At 33.6% G+C, this 24739-nt stretch overlaps 3 protein-coding genes across 3 annotated transcripts; 2 read left to right on the top strand and 1 right to left on the bottom strand.

Moving 5' to 3' along the window:
• The first annotated feature begins 9429 nt into the window (after positions 1–9429).
• Positions 9430–13138, top strand: LOC120114606 (jacalin-related lectin 3-like). The gene is made up of 6 exons (XM_039135459.1): positions 9430–9479; positions 9561–9770; positions 9841–10302; positions 11480–11716; positions 11799–12167; positions 12411–13138. The coding sequence occupies exons 1-6, from the start codon at positions 9477–9479 to the stop codon at positions 12924–12926; spliced, it is 1797 nt and encodes a 598-aa protein (XP_038991390.1). The 5' UTR covers positions 9430–9476; the 3' UTR covers positions 12927–13138.
• Positions 13139–13886: 748 nt separating this feature from the next.
• LOC120114623 (ribosomal RNA small subunit methyltransferase I-like) lies at positions 13887–17677 on the bottom strand. The gene is made up of 10 exons (XM_039135471.1): positions 17397–17677; positions 17247–17314; positions 16683–16779; positions 16462–16590; positions 16263–16371; positions 16029–16173; positions 15378–15420; positions 14421–14594; positions 14097–14215; positions 13887–14010 (listed from the first exon to the last, which is right to left on the bottom strand). The coding sequence occupies exons 1-9, from the start codon at positions 17610–17612 to the stop codon at positions 14111–14113; spliced, it is 1086 nt and encodes a 361-aa protein (XP_038991402.1). The 5' UTR covers positions 17613–17677; the 3' UTR covers positions 13887–14010; positions 14097–14110.
• Positions 17678–20511: 2834 nt separating this feature from the next.
• LOC120114605 (protein TIC 20-I, chloroplastic-like) lies at positions 20512–23163 on the top strand. Its single transcript, XM_039135458.1, has 3 exons — positions 20512–20610; positions 21388–21577; positions 22409–23163. The coding sequence occupies exons 1-3, from the start codon at positions 20608–20610 to the stop codon at positions 23044–23046; spliced, it is 831 nt and encodes a 276-aa protein (XP_038991389.1). The 5' UTR covers positions 20512–20607; the 3' UTR covers positions 23047–23163.
• The last annotated feature ends 1576 nt before the right edge of the window (positions 23164–24739 follow it).

Here is a 24739-nt window from a genome sequence, read left to right as displayed (position 1 = left end):
TAGGAACACCATGAGTTTAAAGACTTTATCAAATCCATATGGAAAGAAAACGGGGAACTAAACGAAAATATTAGCACATTCAAAACTGAAGTGGAAAAATGGAACTCAGACGTCTTTGGTCATATAGGAAAAAGGAAAAAAATCTTATTGGTACGACTGAGAGGAATAGACAAAGCTCTACAACGAACACACTCAGAATTTCTGGTAGAGTTGGATAAATAATTACGGACAGAACTTGACACTGTACTAGACCAGGAGGAGAGTCTGTGGAGACAAAAAGCACGGACAAAATGGATACTAGAAGGGGATCGAAACACTGAATTCTATCATGCCTCAACAATAACAAGAAGAAGAGAAAACAAAATCGAAACCTTAAAACGCGAAGATGGCAGTTGGAGTACTGATCAAAAAGAACTTAGAGAAATGGCAAACCAATTTTATACCAAACTATTCTCAAGCAATGAGGATCCTAAATACAATTATGAAATAAGAGGCAAGTTCAAAAAAATAGAAGAGCATGAAAAAGAAAGCCTTACACGAGAAGTAACCAATGAGGAAATCAAAGAAGCTATTTTTGGAATGGGACCACTTAAGGCACCTAGAATAGATGGAATCCATGCGTTATTTTATCAGAAAAATTGGAGCTTAGTTGGGAATTCAGTTTGCATGATGATCCGGAAAATATTCACAGAATGAATAATGCCAGAACAACTCAATCAGATAATACTGATACTTTTACCAAAAGTAGCTAAACCAGAAAAAATGCACCAGTTCCGACCGATCAGCCTTTGTTGAGTGCTATATAAAACAGTCACAAAAATCATAGTTAATCGTCTGAAGCCCCTGTTACCAGAATGGATATCAGATAACCAAACCAGTTTTGTTCCGGGTAGAAGCATCATTGATAATATCATAATAACCCAAGAGGTAATACATTCTATGAGAAGGAAATCTGGGAAAAAAGGCTGGATGGCAATAAAAATCGACTTGGAAAAAGCATATGATAGACTGAAATGGAGTTTCATAGATGATACATTACGAGACCTAGGTATCCCAGATGCTCTATGTAATCTTATTTACCACTGTGTTTCGACAACTTCGACACAAATATCGTGGAATGGATCATTGACAGACGCTTTTAAACCATCAAGGGGGATAAGACAAGGCGACCCATTGTCTCCTTATATTTTCATTCTATGTATGGAGAGACTATCACAAGCAATTAAAATAGAAATCGAAAAAGGACAATGGAAACCATTCCAAACATCAAGAAGCAGCCCAAAGATATCCCATCTATTTTTTGCAGATGACATGATTCTATTCGCAGAAGCCTCCTTAGACCAGCTCAATATCATCAGAACAGTACTAGAAAGATTCTGTGAAGTCTCGGGACACAAGGTAAGCATTGCAAAGACAACAATTTTCTTCTCTAATAATGTACAAACAGCACTGCGAAATCAGATAAGCACATCATTTGGATTTACTATGGTTGATGATCTAGGGAAATATTTAGGAGTACCAATATTACACTCCCGAGCCACCTAGAAAAACTATTATTACTTGGTACAAATGGTTCAAACTAAATTAAGCGGATGGAAGGCAAAAAACGTTGTCACTAGCTGGTCGAATTACACTTGCAAAAGCTGTTTTGGTAGCCATCCCAACTTACACCATGCAGACAGCAGTATTACCCAAAAAAATTTGTGGAGAACTGGAAAAAAATCATCAGACAATTTGTATGGGGTAAAATAGATGGAAAAGGAGGGTTGCCATTAGTAAAATGGGAGAAAGTATGCCAAAAAAATATCGGATGGAGGTCTTGGATTTAGAAAGATAAAAGAGCAAAATGAAGCATTTATAATGAAAGTGGCGTTTAATCTAATAGAAAAAAAAGACGCATTGTGGGTTAGGGTTCTCAAGGCAAAATACAAATGCAAAGATGAGATACCGACTAACATTAGAAGCCAAAACTGCTCCAAACTATGGAAAGGGATAAGCATGGTATGGGAGGATGTCCGAAGCAACATAACCAGAATAATAGGAAATGGGGTACATACCGATTTTTGGAGAGACCACTGGATTGCAGAAATAGGGCCATTAATAAATTTGGTCAATCAACGAGACCATAATCAGGTGGGAAAAGCAACCATAAAAAGCATGACTGATGAAAATGGTAATTGGAACTGGAGGCAGATTGAACACCTTCTACCACTGCATATACTTCTGAGACTGGCAGCGATTAAAGGACCTCACACAACTGCAAAAAATGATAGAATTGGATGGTTAAAGAGAGAGGATCGTCAATTCTCTGTCAAAACAGCATATGAAGTTAGAATAAAACAAAGGGAAGATACTCAAGAACCTATATGGAAGGTAATTCACGCATACAAAGGAACACAAAAGCTGAAAACATTCCTATGGCTAGTCTGCAAAGGTAAAATTCAGATAAATGCAGAAAGACTTCGACGACATCTTACAATTGATGGTAATTACCCAATCTGTGTGACACAAACAGAGGATATTAACCATATTTTTTTGACACTGCATTACCGTGACCCCTATTTGGACAACACTGGTGAAAAACGAGAGATTACAGAACTTCCTAACAATGGACATAAAGAATTGGGTTGAAGTGAATTTAACAAGACCAAGCATGTTTGCTAAAGAAAGTAAAGATTGGGAAATCCTATTCGGATCGGTATTATGGAACATATGGATCATGAGGAATTCGATTGTCTTCAACAATCCTATGGAAGATAACACAGGAATATTAGAACGAAGCCGCAGGATGACAAACTCAATAAACAATGCAAATAGAGAAAGAGACCAGGCAAACAAATCACAGCCAATTGAATTGGTTGGTCCAACAGTTTGGCTACCTCCATCAGAGGGATGGGAAAAACTTAATACAGATGCAGCCCGTAGAAATACAGATGGAAAAGCAGCATGTGGAGGAGTAATCAGATATTTGAATGGAAAATGGAGGATCGGCTTCAAAAAATTCATAGGAATATGTTCTACAATGGAAGCAGAATTATGGAGAGTATATACAGGGCTAAGATGTGCATGGGAACAAGGAATCCAACAACTCATAGTTGAAGTAGATAGCCTCGAAGCAATACAGACACTGAAGAATAGCACAAACAAAGAAGGAAATATTACCATAATACCGTACATAAGGGAACTGATAAACCGGGATTGGAACGTCAGATTGCAACATGTCTGAAGAGAAGGGAATAAAATTGCTGATAAACTAGCAAGAAGCGTCAATTTCGAAGATAGCCAAACCAGAATCTTACAGGAGCCTCCTGCTGATATAAGCCAACTCGTGATTGAAGAATGCAATTAGGTTTAAGTAATTAGGTAGTTTTCATTTTCTTACCAAAAAAAAATAAGACAAAGAACATTTGCATATATTACTATCCCCCAATAATGATGAATTTCAAAATCAAAAAAGGTAAACAAAAACCTTGGAATTAGCATTTTTTTCATTATTTTTATATTTAAAATTAAATCATATATCTTGCAAAACAAACAATGATGAAAATTGATTAGTTTCGTTGACAAAATTAAGGAATTTTTTATGTATTTAGCACTGGCACAATTAACACAGTGCTAACGAATATTCTTGGCAGTTTTAAATTTGACCGAATTTGGATGCGAAATATCTTTTCAATTGAATCTAATTAGTTAAGATTTTAAGATTAAAGGTAGACTATATATAAAGAAAATTACTTTCAATATTGAAATTGAATGGCATCCCGGTGGTAAATTTAGTAGAATAATCCTCATGTTAAAATTATTTTTGGAGATATGATTTTTGGGAAATTATTTAGGGATCAACAGTGGATTAAGAACTTGTAATCTTATGTATAATGAGTTTTATAAAATATAATTTTTATTAGAATTTGTCACATGAGTATAACAACTTTTATAAAATATAATTTTTTATTATAATTTGTCACGTGAGTATAACGAATTTCATGATCCAAATTTTTATACAGGGGCGAAACATAAGGACTAGTGGAGGCAATGCCCCCGAAATTAAAAAAATTATAATTTAGACCCTTAAATTTTTTTAAAAAAAATAATAATTTAACCCCTAATTTTTAAAAAAAATCATATTAAACTTTAATTTTTTTAATGTTCTTAATTAAACTAGCTCCCATAATATTTAAAAGTTCTCATTAACCATCTCAAAATTTAAAAATTTTAATTTAGATCCTAATTTTTTTTAAAAAATGCAAACTAAACCCTTCATAATTCTTAAAAAATTAATTTAAACCTTTGAATTATTTAAAAAAAAATTAAAGTTGGCCACACCAAACTTTTTCGAAGTCCCGTCACTATTTTTATATGTCATGAAACTCGTCCAATCCACATAACAAGTTCCAATAAAAAATGGGTAAACTACACAGATGATCACTAATATTTGAGGTATGTTTCGTTTTTCCCATTGATGTTTCAAAAGTTACAAATCAGTCACTAACGTTATTGATTGGTTACAAACTGGTCACTCAATATTAACATATGTTAGTATTCGTTACTATAGGTAATGAAATGTTGATGTGGCACATTAAACTGGTGATGTGGCAATATTTTCCCACACACTTGACTTTCCAAAGCTTTTGAGCAACATTTAAGGAAAAAATTAAATAACAAAAAGTTTATCTTTTTTTTCCATTCTTCTTTTGCAGGAACCGGAAATAACCCATTGCTTCATGCAGCATTGATGCCGTATCTATCTGCAACATAGCCAAATGCCCATAATTCTCCCATTGCATTGATCATTTTAGGGTAAATGATAAGTAAAGTCATAGTTGGGAATCTTGCCAAAAGGTGAAACCAGCTGCTGCAATGTTGTGATTCTATCACCTATCTTCTCATTCCTCACCTGTAATCATAACAAAGGGAAACCATATGTTAGAATTCATCTTTTTTTTAAGCTGCAAGATTTAAAAATAAAACCAATGTGTACACAACACTATACAGCAAAATAAGTTTTTAGTGATGTTTTTAAGTGACGTTAAAAACTCTCCTGACACTTGTAAAAGTGTCGCGAAAAGCGATGGAATAACAAGCGTCGCAATAGTTAGCAGCGTTTGTGGACATAAAATGCCGCAAAAGGTCACAACATATAGCGGCGTTTTGGGAACAAAAACAGCAAAAAGGTCGCGACATATAGCGGCATTTGTTCTCAAACGCCGCAAAAGGTCAAGATATATAGTGGTATTTTGAATATAAACGCCGCTAATTAGCTTATCTTTAGTGGCAGTTTTTACTTAAACGCCGCTATATGTTGTGATATATAGTGGCATTTTATCATAAATGTCGTTATTGACTATTTTACAAATGTCTCTACTGATTAAGTATTTAGTGGCGTTTTCCTTTACAAACGCCATAAATGTGTCCATCCAGGGATTCAAAAAAATGGTCGTGTAACGGTATAACGGTTGTTATATCACGGTATTGGCGGGTCCCGTTACCAATATCAGCCGAAATCATGGTGTGAAACGGAATCACACCCATAACGGCCGATAACGGTCGCAATTTAACGGGTATTGGTCGATCACGGCTATAACGGACTGTTTTTCCCGTTAATCCTCGTTACAATACCAAACATCAAGTTTGATTCTGTAATTCCTCTAATTGTTGCTTCAAATCTCTGTTTCTTTCCAAGCTGTTTCTGTAATTCCTCTAATTATTTATTTAAGCTTTCATCTAAAGAAGAATAAGGCCACGAGATGGGTGTATTGAGATCCGAAGTCTAGGATAAGGACCAAGTTCGATTTCACTGCTTTCGGATCTATTTTAGGTTTAAGGTTTAAGGGCATGGGTGGTAGTGGTAGTGGTCGAAGTGGTGGGTGGATTTAAGGAGGAAGGCTGATGAAAATTAGGGTTTCAATATAGGTGGGAAATAGGGCTATTTATTTACATGTAAAAAGGAGCAAAATATATAACTTACTTTGTTTTAGGGTAAATTGCCTAAATGGCCACTCAACTTTTAAGGCACTACTATTTCAATAAAACATCATTTCAATTTAGTAATATAACTTAAGAACGTTTAGATAATTAAAATATTTTTTTTTTATAATTTAATTATTAAACCATTATATTTCTTAGTAAACATATAATATATTAATAAAAAATTCCAAAAACTTAAATATAAATCAAATCTAAATATTAATTGAGATTTATAACTCGAATTAATAATTTAAATGTTTTAGATCATTTTTTTATTTATAAAATAACTCCAAAAAGTAAATTTTAAAGGTAAAAAAATATGATTTTTATAGAGCTTTTGAATTTGAGTAATATATATATATATATATATATATGTAGAATGTATGTATTATGAATAATTAAAAATTATTAAAGTAAAGATTTTTTTTATCCCAATCTTCCATTGTTTTAAATGTTCGGGAAATCCCTGGGGCGTAGAAAGAAAAATTAGGTCTCCATGTTTGGGCTATTGGGCTACTCTTGGAGGAGTTTTGGGATAGGTAGCGTAATATAAGGTTAAAGAAATACGTGACCTAAAATATTATAAAGTGTGACCTAAAATATTATAAACAACATAACATTTTAGGTTACGCGCAATTTAAAAGATCATATTTTTTTAACATTTTCGGTTCAACTTGAAATATTATGAAAAATGTAACATTTTTGTTGCAACCTAAAATATTACGAAGAAGATTTGCATCCAGAAAAAAGTAAAGAAAAGTTAACATTTTAAGAAAAAGTAAGAAAAAACATTTTAAGTTGTGCGTAACCTAAAATATTATGTTGTTTGTAATATTTTAGGTCGCGTCTTTCCAAAGATAGGTAAGTAATTCGCTCTTTTGTAGTTTTAAGATTTCAATAAAAAATTATTTCTATAGTAACACCCAATTGTTGCATTGAAAACTTTATGCAGCCCTATTTTATGTTGAACTCAATATTTTCTATTTTTTATTTGTTATGAGTTGATATAATATTCTTAAGAAATTTATAAATAAATACAAAAATAATTAATGATGATAAAAATTGTGTTTATGTATTAATAAAAGTCTAAAAGTGTTACAAAATACTCTAAAAAATGATTTTCTATAATTATAATTACTATATTTTATAATAAGTTGTGCGAATTTAAAAAATATTCATGTCCACAATACTCGCAGTGACCACTATAGCATCTGTTACGTCCGCGACCGCGATAAACACAACGCAACCGAAAATGTGGCCGCAACCGCAGTTTGAATCCCTGTGTCCATCATTTGTGGCGCAAAAGACACAATTAGTAGCACCTGCATGAGTAGCTTAAAACACTATTCTGCACCCACAGGAATCATCAAAGCATATATTCCAGATATTTGAATAAAACAAGTCATTTGAAACTAAAAAGGGTGAAAATCATTAATATCACAATATATAATCAAATGTATACATATATGTATTACATAAACAAGAAACAGAAAAGCAAACTAACTGAATGTGTATTTTCATGCTTCCCACTTATGCAATCTAATAAACAATACTACATGATGGTTTGCTTGTGTCTCATGGAGAATGAATGTTTGGGTCGAATCACGTTCTCTATAATCTGTATGAAGCAAAATGATCAAGGATCAGCATATGAAAAAAAGAAACAAGTCCTTGAAGCTTGACCATTACACTAGACAGCCGACTCCTAAAGTGTTAAGTATGAAACAAGCATATGAAAAAAATCAGTAGTTTTGTACGATAATAATAATAATAATAATAATAATAATAATAATAATAATAATAATAGAAATTTAGATTTGAACAGTAACTAAAGAAACTAAAGATATGTGCCACCTCCAAAGTAGTCTAATGGACAAACAACTAAATCAGAGTAACTAAATGAAAATTTTGTAGTTTGAAGGTAAACTGTTGGTTTGCTAGGAATTGCAGAGCTTACAAGATTGAGAAAAGGAGGACTATTTTCCTTGTCTTTGCAACACCTTCTGCAAACGATGAAATTAATTGAAATCCAACATTAGAGTCAAGAGTGAATAGAAAAGGAGCGCCGTCGATGTGTCATTTGTTTCTCTAACATTTATGTCAACAATTTGTGTGCCCCTGGATCTCTGTTCCGTTTACGTCGGTGCATGCTACACAATTAACAAATACCGCTTACCGCTTACCGCTTACCGCGGTTCTTGGATCACGTGACCTAATTTTGAGAGATGCGGATCTTCCGTTTCAATTAGGGTTTGCTTTTCCCCGGCTATAATCACAAACGTGGCAAATGAGATTAGATAGACAATAAATTATTCAATAATAATTTAAGTGAAATTTCATTAACACTCGAACTAAATGAGTTTGACTCGAATTCTTAATGAATCAAAGTGAATTGTTTGATACTCAATTCGAAAAGCTCACGATAATAATATATTAAAATTTTAAAATCAAATTATTAATATTATTACTAACATTTATGTGTTGTTTTAAAAAAAAGTATAAATAAGGATTTTATGTACTTAAGGTTCGAGTTTTAGTTTGAGTCGAGCTTTACTTTTTTATTTTGAGTGGAGCTTGGGAATTTTAAGTTCACGAGCTTTCGAGTCAAATCAAACTTCAATATTTTTACTTCTGGTTAGAATCGAGCTTAATAGTTTTAATCTCAAGAGTTTTCGAGCTCGACTTGACTCTTTTACAGCCCTACTCCTTCATTACTAAAGAGTTTTGGCCGACTGGTTTTTCTAATTTTCAAATTTATTTTTACATATATTTTCAAAATCAATCATAATTAATAGCGAATCTATAAATGTTTTTAGAATAAACAAACTTATATTAATAACATAATTTTTTTATATATGGATGAAAATCTTAAAATATTCAAATAATTATATAAAATAAAATAAATTCAAAATTTAAGATAATTTTTTATTGCAATAAAAAAACTACTAATTTAGCTAAATTGATTTTAATCTGGTTAGTATGTTAAAATTTTATGTTTAAACTTGTCATTTTTTTTACTTTTATAATATTGTAAATCTAAAAGAATAAATAAAATTGACAAGAATAAATTCGCTTGAAGAAAGGAACCAGGAAAGGCTTCATAATGGGCCTCAGCAAGTATCCTATGCCTCTATTTTCCCACAGTTCCCAGAGAGAAGAAATGGAATTTGAAGAGAGTAGTGAGATCCAGCTATTTGAGTAAGATCGAAGATAACGCATAATTCCATCTTATTTTGACATGCACGAAATAGAAAACGCAAAATAAAACAAGGATCAATGACGTGAGTTCACTTGCTTCATCGTCTACAGCCGAACCGCTTGAAAACAACATTTTGTTTCACATGAGCCGTGGATTCAAATCACGTTGATTCCCTTCATTTTCCTTTGAATCGATTCCCTTCCAAGTGGAACACAGAATAAGCTTCTTCGTCACAGTTTTAAAACTACATTCGTTTTTGCTTCATAATCATTGTCATTCTAAACCAAATTGCCTGCTCTTCGCTCCAGGATTAATGGTAAGTAACCAGTAATCTTCTTCTATTATTAGTTTTTTCAGTTTATTGATCATTAATTCTCCTATGCCACAATGTTTTCAGAGTCTCGAGGACGACGAGAAACCGGCACCATTCGGTCCATGGGGAGGCCAAGGAGGGTCTCATTGGGACGACGGAATCCACTCGACGGTAAGGCAATTATTGATCGCTCATGGAACCGGGATCGACTTGATCCAAATAGAATATGATAACAAAGGGACCTCTATCTGGTCAAGGAAGCATGGTGGTGATGGAGGCTCCAAGACAGATAAGGTTAGCTTTTGAAATACCAAATCGGCAAATCTACTTCAAACTCAAAAAACTGATATTTTCATTGTTTTAGGTCAAACTTGATTACCCAGATGAGTTTCTTACTTCCATCCACGGATACTGCGGCACCCTAAACGAAAGGGGACCCCTTATGGTTCGATCGATTACTCTGCAAAGCAACAGGAAAGCGTATGGACCCTATGGTATGGAGCAAGGGAGTAGGTTCTCGATGAGCAGGGGAAAGATTGTGGGATTTCATGGGAGGGGTGGTGTGTATTTGGACGCGATTGGAGTTTATTCGAAGCCTGTTATTAAGCTGAATCCCTGCAGGAGTATCACCCATGCCCAGAGCTTCGTTTCTAATGGAGGAGACAAAGATGGGTTTTCGGTGAAGCAAGGAAGTGGTGTACAAGGCTATGATATATTTCTTGCTGTTAGACAAAGGGGTTCTTTTGGGAATTCCTTGCCAAAGGCTCCCCCTACCCTAACTTCTAGTAGCTCCGATGATTCCAGCGATGCAGAAACCAAAACTAAGGTAAGAACATCAGTCAATTTTACACTAACAATTCAACCCTGCTTAACCCATACGATTATTCAATTGAGTCGAGTTAATAAATTTTTTATTAGTATAGTTGATAAGTCATATTTTATAATTTAAATTTGAAGTCAAGTTATTTGAGTTTTTATTTAAATTTAATTACAAATATTTATAATGTTACGATGTTATTTTATTCCAATTTAAATAGTTTTCTATAACCATATACGCTATGCATATATATTTTTTCATATATTTTTATATGCAATATACATATACCATACAGAGTCGAGAGACTCAACTTGAAAACCAATCTATTAACTAATAAACTTTTTGAGTTATTCGAGTTTTACTTTATAATTCATTTCGAATTTGAAATTTTTGAGTCAAGTCGCGTTTATGAAATTACGAGTTTTTTTATCGTCAGGTTTAGTTAAGTTTTACTCATCCTTAGCTTAACCTAATCAATTGTTTTGTTTTAAAATATTATTGACCCAAATTGACAAACAATGAGGGGTGAGCAAAACTCGACTTGACCTAAAAAATGATATTTTTTATTCGACTAAAATATTACATTTTTTTAAATTCAAGTCGAGTTATAAAATAGAAATTGAATAACTCAAAATTTTTAGTAATTTGTAGATTGATTTTCAAGTTTGAGTCGAGTCTCTCGTCTTGGTATAATATATGTATATCACATATGAAAAAATATAAATATATATATTATTGTATATGGTTATAGAAAAATCGTTTAAATTGGAATAAAATAGTAGCATAATATTATAAATATTTGCAATTAAATTTAAACAGAAACTTGAACAACTCGATTCAACTCGAATTTTATAAACTCTACTCTACTCGAAAAAATTTCAAATAAAATTTAAGTAATAAAATAAAATTCATCAACTTCATTAACTCGAAATTTTTTAACTTGAATTTATCGAATGTTAACTTCCTACTCATAATAAATAATTATTCAAACGATTTTAAACCAACCCAGAATTCCATATTGATAACTCGAAATATCTGAACTCAAAATCCGAATGGATCGATGTACATTAACCTTATCCAAAACCAATATCATTCACCGAGTTGACGGGTGTAAAATGAGAAGTTGATTTCACTTTTATGTTACATATGATGCAATTTTTTGTTCTTTGTTTCTTGCATGCTCAAGGTTTCATTTAGGACTCTAGAGAAGGTACCCTCAAAAGCACAGGAAGGAGAGATAACTTATGGACCCTGGGGTGGCAATGGTGGAACCAAGTTCGATGATGGAACCTATACCGGTGTTAGGCAAATCATATTGTCACGCAATGTCGGAATTGTTTCGATGAAGGTTTGTTACGATCGCGACGGACAAGCAGTATGGGGAAGCAAACATGGAGGCACCGGAGGATTCAAAACCGACAGGGTATGAGTGTAGCTTTTCTTATAAAGATTAAACTCAACATTGCTGGTATTTCAACAAAATTTACTTGTTGCATTCTCCGCAGATAATCTTTGATTATCCATCAGAAATTTTGACACACATCACGGGGACCTTTGGGCCATTAATGTACGTGGGGCGTAATGTAATCAAGTCACTAACGTTCTACACCAACAAAGGAAAGCATGGGCCATATGGAGATGAACAAGGACCCTCTTTCTCCAACAAGATGAATGAAGGCAAGATTGTTGGATTCCATGGCAGTGAAGGTTTGTTCCTGGATGCCGTTGGTGTGCACGTAATGGAAGCCAAAATACCACCTCCAAAGCCACCTTTGTCCCAAGCAATCATCCACAGTGAAAAGAGTATAGCCGAGATTGATAATTCTCCATGGTCTAACAAGCTAGTACTAGCAAAGCGAGGACCTGAAGAAGAGGTAATTCATACTTTTTGAATAGTTTGGGGTTGATTATAAGGTAGTATTTGTTTAAAATCTTTTTTACTCATTGACAACTCGCGTGCGCAACCAACAAACGTAATTGCCCGAACCCGATATCTTTAGGGAAAACAACAATCTCTTTAACCATTGATGTTGCTTAATGGGTTCTTGTATGTTTCATTCTAAATGTCTCCAAAACAAAATGTATACATAGATGTAATTTGGATTGAATTTGGCCAGGTTGCTTGTAGTGTGGTAAAAGAATCAGCACCACGGGGACCAGGTCCTTGGGGAGGAGATGGAGGAAGACCATGGGATGATGGAGTATATTCTGGGATTAGGCAAATATATATAACCAAATCTGAAGCTATTTGCTCAATCCAGATAGAGTACGATCGAAATGGACAATCTGTGTGGTCTACAAAACATGGAGGTCATGAAGGAACCACCACAAATCGGGTAAAATTAGACTACCCAAACGAGGTAGTGAATTGCGTGTCAGGATATTATGGGTGCATAGACAATGAGGAGAAGCGGAAAGTGGTAACGTCGTTAACGTTATACACGAGTAGAGGGAAGTATGGTCCATTTGGTGAGGAGAAAGGTACGTTTTTCACTTCAACCGTGACAGAGGGAAAGGTGGTGGGGTTCCATGGGAGGAGCAGCACTTACTTGGATGCCATTGGAGTTCATATGCAACACTGGCTTGGAAATCAAAGAACCACAAGGTTGTCTCTCTTCAAATATTTCACTTAAATTATACTATAAACTTTAAATCATTAAGTAGGGTATGAGCCTGTTGGGTTTCGCGTCTAACTAGAGCGCTCCCCAAATCCTAATTATTACTTAAGAATACTCTTATTCGGGTGATAATCATGTAGCTATTTGTGGCAAGTGTAACCCAGTTCATGGGGTTCGAATCATGCTGGCTAACTTGCAATGAAACTGCTAAACAAGGTCTGCAGCGACACAAGTTGCACTCATCTATGGGCCTTTGGTGAATTTATCTCGTGTGTTATTAAACCGTCATTGTATCAAATCACATTAGTTTTCGTTCTTTTGTTAGGTTTAAATTTGCGAACATGCACACTATCATTCCAATTTAAAAAATTTGCTCATTTTGTATTAGACTAGAAACTGACTTTTTCTTATCCAGCACACTTTTTTTTTTGTTCCAATTTTTTATTGAACCAAACCGACCATAATTTTAGATCCCCGGGTCCAAAACAGACAAATTAAATAATGAAAAAAGAACGCCAAAGGGAAGGTACACATGTATATTATAAGCTGGTATCATTCATAAAATAAACCCACGCAACTAGAGAAAATTTTGTAAAACCACGTGACAATTTCAAAGTCAACATGGTTATATAACCCTAGCACAATAGGAAGAACATTAATATCCTGGATTTAAATAGTGGCCGTTATATAACGGTAAGGGTGTCGTCCGAAACCGTACCCTCAACGAGAAAGCAATATCACCCGCTATTACCACAATTGCGATAAATGCAAAGAAACCGAAAATGCGACATTAACTGCAATTTAACTACCTGATTAATATACAAAACATGAATTATCAATGTATCAATTTTTTATAAATATAATACTCTAACTGTGATCATAGCGTGAAAAGCCATCACGAATTGGCACCGCAGGTGAAATAGTAATTAAGAGATGACTAAACTTGGGAAAACTGCAAACTGATAGTACTTCATCTATAATTACTGCTTTTACCTTAAATATTGCCATGCTCTCTAGCCATTTAATGTAAAGCATGCCCCTCGACATCCAAAAATGAAGGCGAAAAGGAAAATAACCTAGTACTGGATGTGGATTTTCCCTGTTAAATTATATAGATCAAAAGGGTGAGTTTTGTTCTAGTCTTTCGAACTTCCAAGTTATCGAACCCTTCTTATTCAATCTTACCAGAATGCTTGACATTAATTTGAATCCTCTGCTTTGTTCTTCTTTGCGAATTTTCTCAAGGCAAAGGAATATATCGTTTTCTTTTTCATTGATGTTCCTTCAGCCACCAATTTGACTGCCTGCAACATACATCATATTTAGTTATTTTTATCAAATAAAAACAATGTGGAACATTCTTCAAAGGATATAAGTTCTTCCGAATGTCTTAATGTCTAATTGGAATATACTTCATAATGACAGTTGCATGAAAGTGATAAGGAATCTATATAAAGCCTTTGCAAGGTATAAATTTGATAAAATGTGAAGAAACAACTCAAATCATACCGAAGAAAGACTATGGCCACTGGAGATCAATTCTCTCAGGTCATTTTCTAACTCGCTCTCAGATGGAGTTTCCACACTGCAATTTGAATTGCCCTCAATCAAGAGGGTGATTTCTCCCTTTGGCTGGCGAGTTAAGAAGGCTTCCTTTGCTTTCCCCAAAGTGCCCCGCCAGAACTGCCAGAATTAATGGTCACTAATAAAGAAAAACCCACAAAACAAGGTCACACTGGCTAATAGGTCTATCACTATTCAAACCTATTACACACACTTTATTGTATTTCTTTAAAATAAAATCTCTTCTCAAATCTATTGCATAAGCACTTTATTGTATTTCCTTAAAGTAAGATCTCCAATTTAAACCAGGTTATGTTTCAACACATTATGAGGCGAGAATTATTGCATCTCTTTTCTACCTTCTATGGACTACAAACTATAGGGGTACATTCATATCGTTTTATTTTCCTCCAGCTTTCCGAGCCAGTGAATTTATTGCAAGCAATAGCATTTCTGATAAGGGGTGAAAATCACATCAACGAAATGTTTGAATAGAAAACAAAGAACATTAAAAGAAAAACTCAATTATAAAGAAAAAATATTTCTCCATTGGAAAAAGCAAGGCCAAAAAGACCTAAAACATAAGGCCACATGACATAAGGTTCAAATAAAATGGCGTTAAGGCCTCATAAGTATACGCCCTAGTCCTGATTTTTTTGCCAAAAACAGGCCCACTGAAAAAGTTTAGGCATTGGCCTCTTCTACTGGTCTTTAACCAGAAGCCTGAAACCAGGACATGATTAGTCACTGAAGCTATAAACATTAACGATTTAGTAACCAAAATAAGGTGAAAAAAGGCTACATTATCATAAACATAAATGGTTGGTAAAAAAAAAAAAAATCTGCCTAACACTTGACAAAGTAGCATAGAAAAACATAATGAGAAAATAAAAACAGACCTACCTCTTCATGCATTTTTGTTAGTTCCCGAGCTATGACACATTGTCTGCAACGAGATCAAGTCAATAGTCATAATAGGGACTAAGAGCCATCGGTAATTTCCACTTAAGACTTACTTTAAAGATGTCAATATATACAACTAAGAAGGTTTCAAAGAAGAATCAAAAGGCAGATAACTAACTGAAGCAAGGGAAAAGTACATAATGTCAATCAAGCAAACATAGGATCTTGCACTTAAAGATGACAACGAACCAAATTTCTCCACCCCTCTAATTTGATTGCCTGGGAAACTGCTGATACAGTTTCTTTAATGATATCATCTTATAATAGAGATTTCAGCTATTAATCTGATAATCAGTTACCACAAAATTAGAGCAAGTTAACTAACAAGCTTTACATATTTGGAGCCACTCTTTGTTCTTTCCCTCTCCAGACTCTATATATTTTTGAGTAATGCAGATAAATAGATGCATACACTCCAAAGATGATACACCAAAAAAAGAGGATACTTCTGGCTCAAGCGGACATTCCATATTTTCATACCAAATCCCTTCACCAAGAATGACTTGGTCTTTCAATAATTTCCTCTGATTCTCACCATTTATTAGTAAACTGATCACGGTTCATGAAAGAAAGGAAGATGCATTTTTTTACCTTGAATCACCAAAAATCAGGGAACTTTCTTCAAGAAACTGGCTAAGCTTGTGAGGAGGAACGTAAAATATCTGTGTTGGTTTTTCACTAGCAGAAGTCATCAGCCTCTCCTTCCGTGAACTGGCATGTTTTGGAAGAAAACCAACTGCAACATTATATGCCATATAACAGTCTTTTAACTTCCAAGGAACGCAGAGAAGCGCATTCAATCACAATATTTTACAAAGGAATTACCAAATGTAAATTCATCAGTGGACAATCCTGAGGCAGAAAGAGCAGTTAAGAAGGCAGACGGTCCAGGAATTGGAATAACAGGAATGTTCTCATCCACACATATCTTTGCCTAAACAGCGGTTCCAAACATTAGTCACTACATTCTTCATCAAGACCAACCAATCTATAGAATTCAGCCAATAGGGATGCAAATACTAACCAGTTCTGTACCCGGATCGCTAATGCCAGGCATTCCAGCATCACTGATCAACGCTATGATCTCCCCTTGTTTTAACCTCTCCAAAACTGTTTGCTCTCTTTGAGATTCATTATATTTGTGATAACTTAGCTGAAATTCTAAAACCCGCACAATCAAAATTATTGAAAAACAAAATGAAAGATATCAACTGATCAAAGGAAAAACGGCTCAGTCTCTCTTACAAGAGGAGTTTTGATGCTATAATAGTGAAGCAACTTCCAGGAATGCCGTGTGTCCTCTGAGAGTATGACATCAGCTGATTTCAAAACCCGTAGAGCTCTGCTTTGATGAAATCACCAATAATGTGATATACGAAAAAAAATAATGTCAATATATATAGTCAGATCCTATACTCAAATGAATTGATATTTAGTCATGCACTTTAAAACTTTAAAAATTAAATCATTTTATTTTATTCATTAATAAAATAAGCTAATCCTTAATATTTTTGGTCAAAATTTAACATCAATATACACATAAAATCATATAAACTTGATAAGCAAATATTAGCTTAATAAGCAAATTATTACGAACATTGTAAGCAAACATCATATTAAGCGAATTTTGTTAAGAAAATAAAATTAAAAATATCAACATTGAACTGTTAACTTGAATAAGTATGATAATTTATATTTTACGTTTTTAAGTATAGTAATAAATCTGAAATCTCTGATTTTGCCAATGGGACTGATTGCATATTTTGACCCAAAAAAATATAAATGAACAAAAGAAGAGAAATAGAGAACCGTAATGTGATGTCTTCAAGGTTTCCGATAGGTGTTCCGACGAGATAGAGTCCAGGTTTGAGGGGTCCCTACAAGTAACGAAAACTTGATTAAATATTCATCCGAACAAAGTTCAAACGAAGAGAGAGAGAGATAAAGTGGAGGTTTTACGCGCTTGGAGGATTCATCGGTGATTAAGTCGGTGAAATCAGATGAAATGTCTGAGGCGGAGCTAAAGGAAAGGGGGCTAAGATTAGGGTAAAATGATATGGAATTGAAAGATTTGACGCGGCGCTGAGAGAAAAAGGAGCAAGGAGAATAGTAACGCCAGGATAGGGAGGAGACAGCGACGCAAGAGGCGGTTGAAGGCAGTCGTCGGAGAAGCATTATTTGTAGTAAGAGAGTAGGGATTATCCCTCCGCGTATAACATGGACAGCAATCAGGCAGGACGGGCGTGGATATTTCTTATCTATCCTGGATAGAATATTTAGTATTTTTTGTATTCATTATCTATTATTCATGATGAATAAAATTTTTAACTCTACATCTATCTATATGAATATATTCTTAAATTCACCTCCACATTATATTTGCCTACACATATATATTTTTAAATCAACCCCACTTACTATAAAATTAGTTATCCATCATCCATCTTGCATTTGTTTATTCCAGATAAAATATATTTATAAAATTTTAAGATTTATATAATAGTCTTTAAAATTATATCTAAATTAATAATGATCCAAAATTTATATTGTGGGTAATTAATGGGTGAGTCGATGTAAGGTGGAAGAACGCGAGACGCAAATGCAGAGCGGGTAAGATTTCAAATTCATTACATACCTACTACCCACAGCAAATATGATTTTTTACGTTCACATCCATCTACTACCCATTAAACTTGTATCGATCCCCACCTCAAATAGAGTAGGTATAATGCGAAATCTATGAAATTGCACTTGTCTACCCTACACGTGAAGGATCCAGGCAAATAATATTGGGTAAACAACACTGGTGGTCTCTTTTTCTTATAGTTTAGTTTATTTTGATCACCTATTTTTTAAAAGTTTTTGTTTTGGTCACTTTTGTTTTTTCGCACATACTAAAATTTATATTTAAGTTATACTATATCACTATCTTAAAAGTATTATCAAAATACAAAACCATATAAAAAGAAAATGATATTTAATCATTGTACCAAATTATATAATTGATATATTTCAAATTAAGCATGTAAAATGAATTGAATGAACATGAACGAAGATATGCACATGTTCATTCGTTTAATTTTAACCGAACAAATGAATGAACACGAACAACTAAATGAACAAATTTTCTTGTTCGTATTCGTTCATTAAGGAATGTAGCTTATTCGTGTTTGTTTGTTAAAATAATAAACGAACCAAACGAATGTAAATGAACGTAAGAGAACACAAACGAACGAAAATAAAATGCAACTTTCTTTTATATCAAGCGAAAATTCTTAAAAGAATATAAATAAACAGACATAAATATACATTTAATTAAATGAACGAACATAAATGAATGTATTACCAAACGTAAACGAACATAAACGAATATTAATGAACAAATGAGCCCTTTGTTCGTATTCGTTCATTTAATTCAACGAAACTTTTTTATTCATGTTCATAGATGAACTGGGGGCAGGTGGGGCAGTCTCCCTCAAAAAAATTTTAAAATTATCATATATTTTAATTTTTTCTATGTATTTTCTGTTCAAAATATGTTTCACCCCCAACATTTTAGTTTGCCCCCTAGAATTTTAGTTCACCCCTTAAGTTTAAGTTCGCCCCCAAGATAAAATCATACGTTCGTCCCTGTTTATGTTTATTCATTTAATTAATAAATGAACGTAAACAAACTTTCCGCCGAATAATTCACGAACGGTTAGCTGAACGATTGATGCGTTTATAGACATATTTCAAACTAAACTAATATTTAACTTAAATTACAATTATTAAATTGAAATCTAAATTAATTTTTTTTACTTCATTTTATTGATGACAACAATTGGGTTGTGGTAGCTGTAGGTGGTTCATCCCTTATGATTTGGGTAGAGAGTTGCAATTAGTAAGAGAATAATCATTGGTTAATGTCAATATTACCTATCTCCACAATGAGGTAACAAAAAAAATGAGAGAGGTAGTTTCATCCCTTCTCTCGATTTTGATCAAGAAATCTTATAGCGACTCTTAAAGTTGATGTCAGCTTTATGGTCATCAAGACTACTTGTAAACTATTAAGTTATGTAGATATGATCATGTGACAGTAGATTTTGTTTTGGTAAGTCATTTGGATCTGTCAAAAGTCATATTAACAATTAGTGGTTTTTCGAAGGATGTTTGATTTAAGGTATTTTTTCTGGGAACGTTCTTTATATACTCTTAGGAGTTCTCGAGGTTCTTTCTCTGGAGATGCTATTTCGGAATCCTACCTATGAAGAGTTTCTTTCTCTATAGGCTCAAAGGCGCTGATGATGTTAGGTGAAGGTACAATATTTGTACCCTTTAATCGAGAGTGATTGAAAATATTGTAAAGTGATTTAATCTAAAATTTATCATTGAATTGTTTTGATGAACTACTTTCTTGGGAGAGTCGCAATTATTATTTCTTGAATGACTTGAGGAGATTAAATGTACTCTAGCGCGATAAAATAACTAATTATTTTGATCATTGAGGGTATATCATTTCATCGGATTATTCAATAGCAGTTGTAAATTTTCTTGCTTGTATATTTGTTCTTGTTACACTATTTTTCACTTGAACTTGCTGTTATGACGACGACGACGAGTGTTGGAAGGCTTTGAAGAAGTGAAAAAAGGAAAGGGAAATAGAGGTAAACATAGAAATTGTCTACGTGCCGTCCCATGATTAGCGTAATTGCACCATTAAAAAGTTAGGTATCTAGTTGCATTACACATAAATATCACAGTTAGGTATGAAAAGTTATATTTATCCTATAATTTTAAGCATTCTATCAAACAATTTCTATTATTATTATTTAAAATTTTATCAGATGTAATAGTGAAAACAGATCTTGGGATAGGGGTCTGATATCGACTTTGGGTCTTGACTTGATACACAATGGTGGGCTATTTTCTATCCAAATTTACCGACAAAAGTAGGAGTGGACTTCATTTATTAATGGCCGAGGCCCACGCTACAGCTTTATTCTGCAAACCTGACCTTTACCCATCCTTTTGCTAATTTTCGACCCATAAGTAGATCTCAAAAACCCTGGGCCCTTTCTTCCCCAGTAAAACAAGATAGAATTACGATGACGAAAGTCGATAGCAGACGGGCATAGCACTGCCATTTGGCTCTCGAGTTTCAAGCCGTTTCGTTATTCTCCAATTCATGGTAATCTCTCCTTCCTGACATCTACCCAAGGCTTTAGTTAGAAGAAAATTCATTGATTTTCTTAGATTTTGGGTTTTTGTTTCTTTATCAACCGAGCTTAGGATCGGGTTCACAGGATGGTTATTAAATTTTGAATTTGACGGTTGATACTTGAGATTAATTCACTATGTTGTTTCCCCCCTTGACTCGTTGGGTTGAAAATTCTAAAGCGCGAGACTTTCCTTTCAGTTGCCCAACAGTATGTTATCTGCAAGATTTCTCTTTTTAGTTTCATATTTACTTGTTGCATGAAATGGAATGTAGATTACGATTTAGTATTATGCTTAAGAAAACATGTTTCTCATATTAGCAGTGATAAGTGAGTGTAATCTTAATCTTACAACAGTGGGCATTATAGCTGATACTACGGGTTATGAACCAATGGTAAAATGTGAACAATGTTGAATCAGAAACACAAATGATTTTATTGGTACTAGGGTCTAGGAATATACTTTGTCAGAGGATGCCTTTTTTAATCTTTACCACAATTTGCAATGTGGAAATAACGAGGGATGGAGATATTCCTCAATTATCATGAAGAGAATCCGTTGTGGTATAGTTTGGTCGTGTCTTCCTGATATATGCTTGAACTTTCTGATGTTTAGTATCTGGGGAAACCTAGCTCCCCATGTCATTTCTTGCCTATTATGATTACATTATTTGAATGCGTGGGATTGCATAGTTGGTCTGATTCTACTCTACCATGCTGATAAAATTTCATACATCCTTCTTTTACAGGTAGCTGCCATGATTCTGAATGGATTCACCTTACCCTACAGGTCTGTTTCTGTGAGTTCAAGGCTTCCTAAGCCTGTGCCATGTGGCTCTAGTTTTTCATGCTATCATCGTTTGCCTACCACACCTCTATTTCGAATCAGTAGTAGATCTTCAGGGTCTTATTGGGATTTAAAATCCTGTTCAGCTGGAGGTATATGTCATTGCTTGCCCTTTTTTCTTTTGTAGACATCATTTGGTGTACAAGAGGTTAATATCAAACACCATTTGTAGATAATTTTGAAGTAGGCCTGGGCATTATTTGGTTAGAAATGAAAAATGGGGGACCAAATCTATAATTTGGTTTGATTTGAAAACTGAAAAAAATGGTTTGGTTTCAAGCCCAACTGAATTAAGATTTTGTTTTAATTTTGGTTTTTTATTTTTCTGAATCAACTTAAACCAAAAAACTAATCTTATAATGGGTAATATAAACTTAAACCAAAGGGCAATCTTATAATGAGTAATATAAACTTAAACCAAAAGGTATTTGTATTTATATAAGTTTCTACTTGTATTAATATTTTACCAAAATAATATGAACTCTCTTTAATTTAGGATCTCCATTGAAAAGTTAAGTTGAATCATGTCTCTCGTACCTCTAAGGCTCTAACTCTTAGCTTCTGTTCTCCTTGTACTCTTTTTTATTCAAAATTAATGAAGATTTCTTCCTCCTCCATTTTATTTGTTGGTTAAACTTGGTAGAGTTTTATTTCTTCATGGTTGTTTCTTTGCACTATCAACCCATGAGCAAGATGTAGTTAGTGAGATTCATTGTCTATATTGCACTCAAGTTACGGAATGGTTTTTATTTTGTTTCCATAATTTACGTTGTTATATCAAAACTCAAACCTTCTAAGAATCCAAACCTAACCAAATTATTTTGATTTGCTTTAGTTCACATTCTGTGATTCTGGATGAATGAATGTCTCAATCCCCCAACAAATTTTCATATTTTCTTTTGTATAACTGTCCAATCTTCTAGATTGGCCTTTCTTGCACCTTTCTGCTGCATCATCTCCATTGTTGAGTGGGGATCAAGGTGGCCTGTCTCAAGCTTTACCATCATTACCAAGGCGTCGCAGATCTAGTTTGGTGCCTCGAGCATCTAAGGATGTTCCATACAGTTTTCGTTTTCCTCCAATGACTAAGAAGCCCAGATGGTGGTGGAGGTCTTTAGCATGCCTACCCTATTTAATGCCTCTTCACGAGACATGGATGTATGCTGAGACAGCATATCATCTACACCCCTTCTTGGAAGACTTGGAGTTTTTGACCTATCCTTTCTTTGGAGCCATTGGGAGTTTGCCGAGCTGGTTCCTGATGGCATATTTCTTCGTTGCGTATCTGGGGATAGTGAGGAGGAAAGAATGGCCTCACTTTTTCAGATTTCATGTAGTGATGGGCATGTTATTGGAGATTGCCTTGCAGGTGATCGGGACCGTGAGCCGCTGGATGCCACTTGCAATCTATTGGGGCAAGTTTGGGATGCACTTTTGGACGGCTGTGGCATTTGCTTACCTATTTACGGTTGTGGAGTGCATAAGATGCGCACTTGCTGGTATGTACGCTGACATTCCATTTGTATGTGATGCTGCATATATCCAAATTCCATATGATTAAGTGAAAACGTATGTCTGAAGCTGTTCTGGATTTAAATTATCTGATGTTTATTTTTGTATTGAAAACATTTCAATCATATATGAATGTTTTAAGCGGAACATTACCTTGTGCCAACTTGTGTGATTTGGGAATCAAGTTTTATTCAATGTGCGGTCTTATCTTCTTTCTGTGCCTTATATATTTTCCATTCCACCGAAAGGCAAATAATAAAAAAAAAACACTTAAAAGTAAATAGAATTTTAATATGTTGTTTTGATTTTGATCTTTATTTTAAGTTTTTTATATTAAATTTTACATGTACTCTCTCTCTCTCTCTCTCTATATATATATATATATATAGATATAGGGTTAAGATTCAATTACATTATGTAAAACTCTTTTAATTTTACACCCTTTTATGACCAATTAAAGGCTAAGATTAACAGTAAAAATGAGAAGAAATTCACTGGAAAAAAAAACAAGGGGTTAATTTCAGCCTTTGATTTCTCTAAATCCAATGGTCTAGAAAAGGCGTAAAACTTTTAGTTTTATACTGGGTGTAAGTTGATCTTAACTTTTAGTTTTATACTGGGTGTAAGTTGATCTTAACTTTTATATATATATATATATTTGAATAGTCTGATGTGATTATTAAGTAGTATTTATTCAACTTTCTTAAATTATTGATAGCACACATCTTGCGATTACCGTTGCTCAAGTTCAAATTCAAGATTTTTAGAGTGATAAACATTTCTTTTTATCAATTTCTTTTTAACGATTAATAATCATCTAACCTGAATCATAGATGGATGTTTCCTATCATATGTTTGGGATGGCCATAACCAAATCAAGGGATTAGAATATCAAAATGAAAATGGAAAACATAATAAGGAAGCATAGCTAAAACAAAAGCTACCAATTTACTTTATTGTATGAAGAAAATCTTTCGAAAGAAGCAGATAATTGGGTTTATCTCATCTTTAAAATTCTGAGGTCATATCCTCAATCGGATCGCACACCATGGAAAATAGGGCAAAAAATATAATAAAAAATGGTAGAATTTTTTCCAACTGTAGGTGAACGTTAATGGATAACAATTAAGGTAATTAATTTTACGTTTAATATAAAAATAAGTGTCTAAATTATATTTAAAGTTAATCTTTAGTGCCTAAAGAATATTTCGTTAAAAATATGTGTCTAACATTTTTTCGTTACACTTTTAGGTGCATACAATTTAAAAAAACCGTGTCACGTTTCATATTTATATTTTTTGGTTTAAAAAAATATTATTTAAAAACTTAAAAAAACCTGAACGTAACACTTATCACTTAACGATTTTTTAATGGCATACACCTAAAATTGTAATGAAGAAAATATTGAATATCCATTTTTAACGAAAAAATCTTTACACATAAAAAATTAACTTTGAGTATAATTTGAGCACTTATTTCTAAATTAATCCTTAATTTTATGAAGAGATGCAATATCAAAGTTTTATGCTACTTCTAGTTGGCATGTCGTATTCTTCTATTATGGAAAGACTTTCAGTAAGCATAAAATAACATAAAATAATGGAAAGATTCAACATAAATATTTGGTGAGAGGGTATCTGAGGTCCTCGTACTTTTAAAAAAAATAATGTGGCCCTATGTAATACCCCAAATCTCAGGTTGGCCCAAATTCTTTATTTTGAGCCCAAAAAGACCCATTAGAT

Source organism: Hibiscus syriacus, unplaced genomic scaffold (assembly GCF_006381635.1).
Source record: "Hibiscus syriacus cultivar Baekdansim isolate YM2019G1 unplaced genomic scaffold, ASM638163v2 tig00110236_pilon, whole genome shotgun sequence".
Taxonomy (NCBI): domain Eukaryota; kingdom Viridiplantae; phylum Streptophyta; class Magnoliopsida; order Malvales; family Malvaceae; genus Hibiscus; species Hibiscus syriacus.
This window is presented reverse-complemented; position numbering and strand designations above follow the sequence as displayed.